General features: G+C 39.9%; 1 protein-coding gene across 1 annotated transcript in view; it reads left to right on the top strand.

The window, feature by feature from the left end:
• The window catches only part of FARP2 (FERM, ARH/RhoGEF and pleckstrin domain protein 2), a 79,362-nt gene that overhangs the window by 20,982 nt on the left and 45,436 nt on the right, over nucleotides 1-12,944 (top strand). Inside the window, 3 exon segments of the mRNA XM_050902390.1 lie at nucleotides 3,675-3,753; nucleotides 6,319-6,416; nucleotides 8,641-8,755. Coding sequence (XP_050758347.1) covers nucleotides 3,675-3,753; nucleotides 6,319-6,416; nucleotides 8,641-8,755 — 292 coding nt within the window.

Consider the following 12,944-nt stretch of genomic DNA (forward strand, 5'->3'; position numbering starts at 1 on the left):
CCTTAGACCATAGGCTGATGGCTGTGTGTTCCCTGATGATATATATATTGTTCTAAAATTGTCTAAAACCATGGGGATGTGCTAAAATTTATGGCGGCTCTGCTGCTTGGTGGTCTGCCACCCATGTTATGTTGCCAGTGACACTGAAAGATTTCTTTTAAAAGTTTTTTAATCTTAATCTGTAGGGGACACCAGTCAGTTGTGTGGCACATGTTCAAGTTCTGAAATAAATTTTAGATTTGTGAAGTTTTGATAGCTCAGGTGAGAACTCTTTTTTTTTATTTTTATGCTAGTTGAATCCCTTCCTGGCATTCTGCTATTTTTAAAATTGAAATGAGATATGACTCTAGAAAGCCTTGAAAATGTTTACAATTAAAACGTTAATTGCATGTATAGTAATTTAAGCTGTTCTGTCATTGAATCCGGTAGCTGACGTATGATTGCACAGGAGCATCTTCCTAAGAACTCCTTTGACAGTACCGCTGAATACAAAGCCTTAAGAGGAGAATTAATTTAACTGCTTCATAATGTGGACGTTTCAGAAGTAAGGGACTAAGTAAGCTGCAATAACGTAAAGACGTTTACATCTGACGATACAGCTATGCAAGGCTAGCCACATCTGCCGTGGCTTCAGCCTCTGCGCTCCCCGGCCATGCCGGGGCTGCCCTTCCCTGGTGCCCCGGTGCCTGGGCTCCCTGGGGGCGGCGGGTAGCAGCTGGATGCAGGTGGGCTAGCCTGGCAGCCCTGCACGCAAAGGCAGTCTGCTCCCTTCTGCGTGCCCCTGCTCTGCCTGTGGCTGCTGGGTGTTTCCCAAGGGAAAGGGAAATTCTGTAAGAGGAGATTTGGTGAGTTTGCTCATGCTGTTAAGAAATGCCTGAACTTGGCGTGGATGGATGATCTTTTCCTATATTTTCCCTTTAAGAAGTTTTGTTGATGTTCTTCTTTGTTGGTTTTTTGGGGTTGGGTTTTTTGTTTGTTTGGTTTGGTTTTTTAGAATTTAATCATTTTGGAGTTAACCTTCTAACTTTTAGTCCAGCAGTCGGGGAATGTTAGATGTTATCATGGGCTTTAAGGTAACACAGCTCAAACCTGTTAGTTTATGTTGATAGTGATTGCTGTGTAGTTGTAGGTGTGCAGTTCTGAGTCTTTGACATGGTCTCGAAAAACAAAAGACCTAGATTACTAACATTTACTTCAAATTAGTCTTGGCTAATGACCTATTCTGAGATATATAGAACTTTGTGTTGTATGATAAGGATTTTATTTTTGATTAATTTCAAATGAATGCAGTCAGTTTTACTGACTTGCCAGAAGGCAAGGAGTTTCGATCCCAGTTTTCGACTTCCTAACAGGCACACAATATCAGGTTGGCATTTGGGTACCTTCTCTGAGGTGTTGCTGGTTTTATGTAGTGTTGTGTTCACCATACCCACATGGGTAATTTTTCCTGACTTCTTTTTTGTTGTTGTTATTCTTGGTTTTGCTCAAATTTGGCTTCTTACAATAAATTCTGCATCTTGGTTAAGACTGGCCCAGTGTTTCTTTTCCTAATTAGAATGGGACTTACTCATAGAGGAAAGGCGAGATTAAAAAACCAAAAACTGGAGGAGTTGTGCTACAGAAGCAAGTATGCAGCATTATGTTTTTAATATTCATTGTCATTTGATGGAAGTGATGCTCGAAACGCTGCCAAAATTGCTCCTGCAGCAATACTTTCCAGTTGATTGGTGTGAGTAATGTGCAGGTCTGTTCTTAACCTTGTGAAGGCCTTCCAAAGGCTCGGAGTATTCTCAGAAATTTGATGTAAATTTTTGGTCTTTTTACTGGAATCATTAAAACTATTTATTTTCCTCACTTGGTACGTCTCAAGAACTATCAAATCCTTAGTGTGGTTTTAGTCTCTGCCAAATGAGAGCTTTCTGTATCGTTATAGGGTGTTATTTCCAGCCTCCTTTCATTTCAAGATATTACACTGTAATTAGGATGCGGATTTTAGGTTTTTTTGTTCACCAAAGCTTTGGTAATTCTGGGATCAGAGGCTGGGAGCTGCTCTTCTGACAGCTGTGATAGTCTGAGAGTTAGTTCTCCTGGCTACTTGGCAGAAAGCAAAGTTTGTTATTCCCATTAGCAAACGAGAGAGTGAGCGGAGGAATGTTTGGCATATGGGAATTGGGTATTCCGGACAGAAGAAATCACAAGTGTACTTTGGGGTTGATGGGGTTAAATTGGACTTCGCCAAGCTTTAAGAGATCTTGGTGCTTAAAATAAATTAGAGCAGGCTGGCTTGTGATTACCAACATGCTCAAACAAATTTGATTTTATTTTTTTTATTTGGCTAAGCTTCCTTTGAAACAACAGCGGCACGCAGAGTCCTGGGGTGGATGGGGCTGGAAGGCACCTCTGGAGGTCACGCGTAAGCAGGGCTGGCTTTGAGGTTCAGTCAGGTCATGAAATATGTGGATATGCTGCCCATAGCGCCCGGAGGAGAAGAGTCTAGCAAGAAGAGGGGTCGCAGTTTTTCCCTTCCCAGGTGTTCCTCTGCCTTTTAGAGGGGGTCCTTCTTTCCTTGGTTTGTCCTGCCTTTCTCTGGCTCTGAATCCTCAAGGCGGACTATCCTTGCTCCTCGTTGGAAGGTGCACGCTGGGGACAGGTCTCGGTCTGTCGCGGTTGAGTGGAGATGCTGTCGGCGGAGTGTGGGGCTGCAGTGGATGAGCAGTGCCTCTCTTGTCCAGGGGATGCCTGCAAATGTGAGATGGATGCTCAGTAGGCTTCTGTAAGCAAAGGTTGGCTAGTGCTCTGACTGCCTGCAAAACACTCAGCCTTTTCTGCTTTAAGACAGGAAAAACAGCAGCAGAACAGTGGTGCCCAGTCGTGGCACGGTAAGCGATTGTGGTACCCTGTAACGTTCCTCCGAAAATACTGGTGAAACACAGGGTATTGTGGGTGTCGAGTCAGCTGGTTCAGCAGGCTGAGTCCTGACGCTGAAACTGTTAACACGGTCGAGTTGCAGTTGGATTTTTTTGTTGCAAAATATTACACAAGAGCATTATGGACTATTCCAAATAGTTACTTAGGATTCCGTTTAGATTTAAACGTTAAATTAGTTTTCTCCCTGTTGTCGAGATTGACGAGAACAGTGTTAAAAATGGGAAGACATGAGTAATAACGGGCAGGCCGGGAGCAGGCTGCAAACGCACTTTTATCTCCACGGGGAGCCAGCTGGGTCCAGCCGGACTTGTGGTTCAGTTCATCGACAACTCTGATGGTGGCGGTTGGTGTTGGGAGAGCCTGTGGGATGCGTCTCCACCCTCCTCCCCTTCTGGGAACCTCTCACTGGGTCATCTGCGATGCTGTTGTATGCAGTCAAGTAGTTGCTTTGGGGTATTACAGCTTTCATGTTGCATGAAACTATTTTTACAGCATTCAGACTGCAGACTTGCCTTGGAAGGCAGTTCTGCCTTCTTGGAAGGCATAGGTAGTTCCTCTGAAAACTATCTGCTGTATCTCCGTTGACACGGGCAATCTATACCCCATAGGCCCACTATAGTTAGCTGGCAAGCTGAAAGCTAGCTAAACTTCGTGTGCGTTGTATTTCTCTGCATGTTGGAAAACATAATATGCATGTGCTTATGAAGAACGAGAGTTTTTTGTGAAATGACTAACTTTTCTTATAGGACCAAAGACTACAATGCTTCGTCTAGCTGTAAAGTTTTTCCCTCCAGACCCGGGTCAGTTGCAAGAGGAATATACTAGGTAAAGTATTTTTTGAAGAATCTGATTTGCATTACCTACTGAAATAAAAGGAATGTGGGAGTAGGAGGGCATTGCATCTGTTTCCAAACAAAACTTACATTGAAGATGAGCGAAAGAGCACTTTTTGTTAGTGTCACAGACTCCATCTCACGTTTAGCAGACACATGTTGGCAGATGAATGTTACCGGAAAAAAACATTTTCAAAACAGAAAACAGTGCAGGTTAGGGCTTGCCAAACATCACGGTGTCAAAAGAGACAGGGTGTAGAGGAAATACTAAAATTTATAAACAGGACCTATATAAAATAATCAGTACATATTTTAGTAAATGATTTATCATTTAAACTTCCAAAGTCCGCACTTTAAGTATTCTTCAACTAGCAAACATGCTTTACTGTTCATGTTTTTCACCAGTGCTCATCATGGGTCGCTTTTGCTGATTGCTGACTGATTTTTGGTAAATTAAGCAGAGCTATCCACTTGCTAGCGCCTGGGAACATGGTTTGAAGTCTGTGCCTGTAACAAGGACATTACCCAGGATTTTAGTGTTTAAAGAGCTCATTTAGTGCTTTTCCCAGTTTTACTACTTTTAATTGGAATTCCTTTTAGAGATCCACAGAAGTTCCTTTTTATCCTTCAGACTTATTTTAGAGCAAACCAGCATGATAACTGATGTGATGCGATGCGCTTGTCTCTTCTAATGATAAATACTATCTAAATATTTCCTTTGCTCCCCATTTTCTTATGTTAATTGCTGTTTCTTGTAGGAATTTCATTAGGAATACAGCTTTTTGGAGCAGGAACTGTATTTTTGTCTCTTTATGGAGTATTTATTGTGGAATTCTGGTCTGTGCTTAAAGCACATAGGTATTTCATAATGCTATTTAATGATATGTACTCTTTATTGTGAGTCTGTTGAAGAAACCAAGACAGCTCAGTCAGATACGCAGAAAACAGCATACTTTATAGAAGTCTTTAATACGTACTTACAGTACTTTAAAATTAAAAAAAACCCCCACATTCAAAATGTATACCTTTTATTATCTTTTTGCCTCAAGAATGTGATATGTAATGTTTTAGAATTAATTCTTCTTTTAAAAAAAATTACTGTCCTCTTTCAGGGTGTAATTTGGTAAAGAATATTGATCAGTCTGTCAGTTCAAAGGTTTATAGTAATGAGTTGTAGTCTATTTACTGGAGTCCTTATTGCACCTTCTTTCAAGTAAAAGGGAAAGCACAAAAGGCTTGCCAGCATTACATTCATAAAAATATATTAAAATTGGTTTTAAATTAAAAAGACATTAAAATAGGTTACGAAGTCGGTCTTTATCAGCACGCTTTCAAGGCTGCCACGTTTTTCTTCTATCCTTGTATGTTTTGCAGGCAGCTTATTACTTATACAAAACTGTTAAACAGAAATCTATTCCTCTTTAACAACTGATTTGGGAAATACTTCAGTTAAATGAGTATAGCAGTATAATAAAAGGAAATTTAATTTCTTACTGTCTTTGTAGGCTGCTAACATTATAGTCCTGGAAAATACAACCACTGAGTAAATTAATTGAGTGCTAGCAGAAACACTCATTATTTTTCCTAACAAGATATTAGAATCAGTGATGTTCTCCCATCTTTGTTCTAGTAGATAAAGTCACTTGAAGTATTCATTAAGTTTTTTTCCCAGCTAAAAATTACACCTGCTGTTACTTCACAAATCAAACTTGTTAAAAGCGTGGTTTTTCTTCTGCTTCCTTGTTCCTGCATGTTCCTTTATGCTGATAAATTGCACTGGATTAGTCACGGGTTGTTTGGCTTGATTTGACTGTCCTTGGTAGCAAGGCTTCTGTGTTATCTTGGTTTTGGAGTGTCGTGGTTTAACCCCAGCCGGCAACTAAGCACCACGCAGCCGCTCGCTCACTCCCCGCACCCAGTGAGATGGGGGAGAGAATTGAAAAAAAGTAAAACTCGTGGGTTGAGGTAAAGACAGTTTAATAGGACAGAAAAGAAGAAAATAATAATAACGATAATAATAATAATAAAATGACAATAATAATACTAAAAGAATTAGTCTACAGAAAACAAGTGATGCACAATGCAATTCCTCACCACTCGCCGACCAATGCCCAGTTAGCTCCCGAGCAGCGATCCGCCCCTCCCAGCCAACTCCCCCCAGTTTATATACTGGGCATGATGTCATATGGTATGGAATATCCCTTTGGCCAGTTTGGGTCAGCTGTCCTGGCTGTGTCCCCTCCCAACTTCTTGTGCCCCTCCAGCCTTCTTGCTGGCTGGCCATGAGAAGCTGAAAAATCCTTGGCTTGGTATAAACACTACTTACCACACTGATGGTTTTAGTTGTTGCTATCAACATTGTTCTCCTACTCAATCCAAAACATAACACTATACCAGCTACTAGGAAGAAAATTAACTCTGTCCCGGCCGAAACCAGGACATGGGGAGAGGAAGAATTAGGAGATGCTGGTTTTATAAAGTACTGCTCAGTCGTTTTATCGTTCTTTCACGTGTCAAGGTGGTACTTGTAACTCTGGTACTTGCAACTCTCTCTCAGGTACCTGTTTGCATTGCAAATCAAGAGAGACTTGGCAGAGGAACGACTGACCTGCAGCGACAATACGGCTGCTCTTCTGGTCTCTCACCTTCTGCAATGTGAGTATCTCAACTGTGGTGACATCAGATGATGTTGCTATTGCTAACCCGACTTAAATAGCCTACAGAAGCTTTTGGTAACTACAAGCATTTTCTGTCTCACGGTATTTCCTTCTCAACATGCAGTAAACCCGTTGATTTTAAATACTGGGATTATCATCAGGGCTCGCTGTGGTGAGGAACAGCTGGTGCTTATGTACGAGATAACTTTGGCTTCGTGGAGACTGTACGAAACCAAACCCCTTGCGCGTTGTCTGTTTTCCCTGGCTCTGCAAACCAGGTCACTAGCACTCCTCATCTTCCAGACAGCTGCTCCTGTCTGCCTCTGTGCTTCCTTGGCTTCGTTTCTCAATTTCCCTGTGGCTGGGGGGAGATAAGTGTATAGAGACTGGGCTGAAATAAAACTGGAAACGTGCCAGAACAGGTTCAACAGTAGGGTTGTCAGCGGCTTTCCTCCTTGCTGGCAGTGCAAATGGAAATGGGAAGCAATTGATTTGGAAGCTCTCCATGTTGCTGCTCGCTCAGTCTGTACGTGCCTAAAGACCTAAAAACGTGGCCTTTAAGACAAGCAGGTTGAAAAACTTGAATGGGTTCAGACACCAAATCAGCTCGAGCAGCAGCCAAATGATAGAGTGTTTACAAACCTGTAACCTGAGCTGTAGGAATGGGTTTTTGTGCCTCCTTGCTGGCTTGAAACAAAAGCTATTAATTGATACCTCTTCACACGTGCACTGCTAAATAGTTATCAGTTATATAATTCTGCATTGTAATATAATAATACAATTATAATAATGTTAGTTACGGTGAATTTATGGGAAGAGCAAATCTATCTTGTGTGTATGCCGTCAGTGAGTGACACGATTAAAATTTGCTCATGATTTTCCAGCGTTAAGTTCTGCACTCCGCAGTGCAGTGTAGAGCTGGTGAGCAAATCTCAGCATCTGGCCTTGCTGAGCTTGATTCTACCCTACTAGAAAATCAGAAGTGAGAAAGAATATGATTATTTTTAACATAAATTATTTTACAAAAGTGCCTTTCGGGGGTTTTTTTTTTCCCTCATTGTTTCGTGTGCTGGCTTGATTTTAAACAGGATGTTGCTGTGTTCTTTTTAAGAACAGCTGCCTTGGATGAGGTTATTAGTTCATTTAGTCCACTCTCTCTGACAGTAGTTGATAGCAGATGCTGTGGGGAAGCCCTCAGAAACGGAGCAAGCATATGGTGGTACTTCCTTTGCCGCATCCATCCAGTAATCTTTGCATGTGGCCTTTCCAAGTCAAAGATTGACTCTGCATCTCTTTGTTTAATTGCGCTTGATGAACTTTGCTTCCATGTATTTGTCTTATTTCTGAATTTGCTTATATTTCTGGCGTCCTTCCGTGAAAATGAGCTTCACAGTTTGGTTTTTGGGAGGTTTGTAGGATAACGTGTATCCTTTTGTCTTTTTAAAACTTTTGCATTTTAATTTAATATTGTAACTTCACATTTTGTTATCAGAAAAAGTAAATAACATTTTTTTAAAAATTATTTATTCAATTTGTAGTTTTTACATACATATGCCATACATTCTGCCTGCTTCATGCTTTTCTTTTCCAAGCCAAAGACTTCTGGTCATTTCATGTCAGATGGAAGCTGTTCTGCACTTTTGATTCATGCTTTTTTCTTCTGTAAATCTCTTCCTAAATCCACAGCATCGTTTCTGAAAGGCGTGGATATGTGAAGGGGAGACCGAAACTCAAGATGTAGGCGCTGTGGGGATTTATAGTCACATAACATTGCTTTCTCTTTTTGCTATGTATTTATTTTTGGACAATTCCTAAAATCTAATTTGCCCTCTTCCCAAGGAGGCTTGTCCATAACTATTTTACATATGCTTAGAAAAATTAAATTGAAGTATCCTGGTTTGGCGTGAGGTATCTGTAAGGAAGAAATGTTTAGACCACCTCAGGGGTCTTCTACAAGACTCACATCTTTGACCGTAAAGAAGTCTAAATTTTCCAAAGGATGTTCAAATACTGCTATAATCCTCAGGACGTCTGCTTGGGATAAATGTGAGTTTTTTGTAAAATGAAGCTGGATACAAAGTGTAATGCACAAATTTGAAGCACTTAAAGGAAAATACATTCTGGCTCTTGAGGTCTCCGTAATTCCTCACCAAGTATTTTCTGTCCTTGTTCCTTTTCCATTGTTTCTTCTTATTCTAACATTGTTTTGTTTTCTGTAATAGCTGAAATAGGGGATTTCGATGAATCAGAGGATCGAGAACACCTTAAAACAAACCAGTATTTGCCAAACCAGGAAAGAATCGAAGGAAAGATTCTGGAGTTCCACAGGAAGCATGCGTAAGTGAGGATTAATGTATACCCCTAATGTATACTCTTGGGGAGCAGATCGACTCTCTTGGTGGAGGTGGAGCACGCTGCGCAATAGGGTGATGTTAAGATTGTATAAGTTAAACACTGTTTACATCTAGAAGAAAAGTTGGATGTAGCAATAGTTACATAGTTAGGCCACAGTTGTTGGGCAGTAGTTTTTCTCAAGTGATTTTTTCAGTGTGCCTTTAATAACATACCAAAGAAAGCTATCGTGAGCTTGTAATAATGGTTTTAGGAAAAATCATTCTTCAGAATTTCCAGTCTACAAAGTTTAAGTTCAGCTTGCCATCAAAAGCATAGGTCTTGCTTTTGTCTAAATAATTAGAAATCAATTGCATTCTACTCATTCTGTACTCATTAAGTATAAAGGAGGTGGAGAAGGATGGAGGGAGTGGGGGAGAAAAAACTTGCATCAGAATTTATGCAATACCTTATCTTACAGCTGCAGTATTTTTTAAATAAGTGAAGTTTATTAGGGAAAAAGAAACTATTTGCCACAAATATAAAATTAATTCCAACACGCAGTCAGGAACCGCAGAAAACGAATGCTTTATTATTTGAAATGCCCACTTCTCCCACCGCGCGCGTTCAATGTACAGTAAGGTCGTGTGTTTTACAGTCTAATCTGACTGGTCTTAAAATGTGAAGATCTACTCGGTGTGTACAGTGTAAAATATTTTGATAAGTAAGAAGATTTGGAGCAGACAGTCAACATGGTGAAAGAGAAGTCAACCTACAGGGAGGCTCTGTTGCGACCAAAATACTACTTGGAAGATCAGGGTTTGCATTGCACAATCCATATTTGCCACAGCTTCATTGTTTTAGGCTTTTAAGCGCACAATGTTAGTATCGCTGAGAATTTTCAGACTATTACCTGCCATAATGGTCCTGACCTGGCTTGTGCAGTTCTTGGAGTCAACAGGTTAAATCAAGAGGAGGTGTTTGATAAAAGGGTGATAGAGGTTTGATTTCACCCGATAGGTCTTTTTCTGTAATTTTTGAGACCTTGCGTATTAGGATTTAGCAATTTGAAGTGCTTTTATTAGTTGTGAATATCCACGCCACAGTTCATTGTGCATGGTTATGCATTTTAATCCAAATACTGTATTAGAAATTTAAATTTTCTTTTTGCTTTGCGCGGGTAAACTTGGGGATTATTGCCGACTAACTTTCTTTTAAGACAGAACAAGGAGGTTTTTCAGGGCAGCATCTGTGTTTAAGGCTAAGACACATCCTGTATTATTAGAAAATCAGTTCCTGAGAATTTCAATAATAAACTATTTGCTTTTTATGATCACTCATTTTCAGTTGTACTGAAATTATCAGTACTGATGGAATTTCAGCTTTGTCGATTCTTGATGAAATCGGATGTTTGTTACCTTTTTTTTGCTTTTGAACCTTTGAGGTGCATGTGGAAATGATGAAGGAACAAACTAAATGTTGTTTTGCAGTAATTTGAAGTAATTTTGAAGTAAATTAAGATGTATGCTAGGATTCTTCACCTTGGGAGAAGGTAGCTGAGGGAGGGAAACCATTACTTGCACAGAAATATTTCATTATTTTTCTCATGTCAAAAGAAAAGTGCTGAAACAATTAGGCGGTAACTTCAAAGCAAATTAAAAGAAAAAGACGAACGTCCTTTTCATACAGCTTGTAACGACATTGTGAAACTTACTGCTGCAAGACGCTGTGGAGTCTAAAGCTACAAATAGCTTCATGAAAGGGCTTGATGACGTCATGCAGTATAGGCTGATGGCTTTCAAATTTGAGATGAAATGTGTGATGTTGTAGTTCTGGGATAAGTGCATCCAGACCATGCCCAGAACAGCCCTTTGTTAATCACGTGTCTGGATCCGCTTGAGTTGCTTCTGCTTGCGGGGAATTTTCTTGGTTTACTTTTCTTGATGGAAAGGTCGTGACTGTCTTCTGAGTGAGTCAGGGACTGGTAATTTTATTAATTAGGTTTGAGCTTTTTTCAAACAAGTTACTTCTAATCGTCCTTTACAGTAAGGAAAGTTTGTATTTTTGCCGGTCAGGAAGAAGTCAGAGGAAGGTTAACAGGAAAAGGTTCCTTGCTTCATAAGTGTACCTTTCATTAGTTTAATGAGAATTGCATCTAATACAGCTGTATTGTTAAAATGATTGCAAATCTTATTTTAAAGCAATGTTTTAGAGGTGTACATTCAAACCACGGTAAGATTAAAAGCTGAGGCGTGTAGTTAGAAAAGGTTACAATGGAAGGTTAGCGATACCTGAGTACCTTGAACGCATGTTTTAAATCCCCCTGCGCCTTTGGAAAAATTTTTGTTAAAATTGTGGAAGCACTGCAATTCTAAAAATAGCTGTGACTTCCTTACATGTCTCTTCTCTATTCCCTTACCCAGGGAGTATTGGCCACTCTTTTCCATTTTTAGTAGGAGTTGTGAAGGTCCCATATTTTCTCAGAGTTTAGACACATTTTTCCTCATTTCTGTTCCAAGGAGCAAGCGGGAGCATGGACCTTGGGCGTTCGTCTCCTTCCCGGCGATGCGCAGTGTGGTTAAATGGACAAAATGCTTCTCTCTTTCGTCATCCTTGTGCGTCATATTTTTATTTTTGCGTTTTATTTTCATTTTTTATTTCCTTCAGTTGACCTTATTCCCCCACTTACCTTTAGCAGACTGCTATTTTCTTCCACTGATGACTGCTTTTGACAGAGACTTCTCATATAAGCAGAGCCTCCAGGAAAAGAAGCCCACTTCTGGCAGGATGGCTCATCTCCAGATCGCTACTACATCATCTTCTTGCTGCCTCAGTTTTCCTTCTTTGCAACCCTTGCTTTGCCTTGAACACACTTACTCGTACACCAGTTTACGGCGGGTTTCTGTGTCGTATCAAGCCGGGAGCATCGATTTGGCTTTCTTGGGCTGGAGTTGCAGCAGGACGGCTTCCGGTGCCGTGCGTGAGTTGGGGGAGCAGGAGGATGCGTATGCCTTTGCAGCGGGTGCTCAGTCTCTTTGGATGACGCTGTGGAGTGTCTCTTCACATTAGAAAGTTGTGGTTTGAAAAATTTTTTTTTTTTTAATTGCTTCACCGTAGCTCTTAGAAGTGGTAGAAGAATATAAAGCTGAATAAAACAGAATCTGTGTATCCAATGCATCCTGTATCAAAAGAAGAGAAAATATATTGAGAATGTTGTATTGAGAAAGATGGGAATTGAAAGCTTATTTTCTATTAGATATCCTTTAATTTTTTTCTTTCACTTTTACAAATACTTTTACTTTCACAAGCATAGAAATATGGTTTTTACATTTAACTTTGCAAATGTAGTAACAGTAAACTGGATGCGTTATATTTTTGGTATAGGACATTACTTAGTTGCTTCAGCAAGAGCCTGAATTAACTTTACTTATTTTATTTCTATAGTTTATTAAAAAAAAAAAAGTTTATATTTTGAAGATGGTGTGTTGGTGGTGGTGCAGTTAAATCCTGGCACCCCAGACACTCAAAACGCAATGTTTACTGCCTTCCTGCAAGTAGCGTGAGTAGAATACTTGCTGCGGGGTGACTGTAGTACAGAATTAAACGTAACATAATTTGCTTGCGTTCAGATGGCTGTGGTTTTGTTGTTTGTGTGTACATACATAAATCAGGAAAGAAATAGAAGATTTGATAGATTTATATTTACATTTACTGTTATCTGTCATGTCCTTTCACAACTCGTTAGCCTAGTTCTCCATGATTTAAATTCTTTAAATTGTTTGTAAATTAGAAACACTATTAACTTTAGGTTGCTATGTAGTCTAAACAATTTCTACACATGCAGCTTTTTGACACTTCATCTTTAAAATTCTATATTAATCACTGGTTTTAAATGCTCTGTAAATCACCTGACGTTTAACAGCATTTGTTTTGAGTCGATCACCCCGATTGCCACGTGAATATTGTAACACACTACCAATGTTTGCCTACATGGATGTATGTAAGGAGCCTTTACACTAAAACCTGTTGCATTGACAGCAGTTCTTGCTGGAAAATACTTGTGATAGATAGCCTGTTGTCCATTGACCTGGGGAAGATTAAGTAGATTTATCTGCTTAATGGATGAACAAAATTAGACCAGATTGTTTTCAGGCTGGTCTGTGCAGCTTAGTCTGCAGCAAACATCTGAGGGTAA

This window comes from Gymnogyps californianus, chromosome 10, assembly GCF_018139145.2.
Source record: "Gymnogyps californianus isolate 813 chromosome 10, ASM1813914v2, whole genome shotgun sequence".
NCBI lineage: Eukaryota > Metazoa > Chordata > Aves > Accipitriformes > Cathartidae > Gymnogyps > Gymnogyps californianus.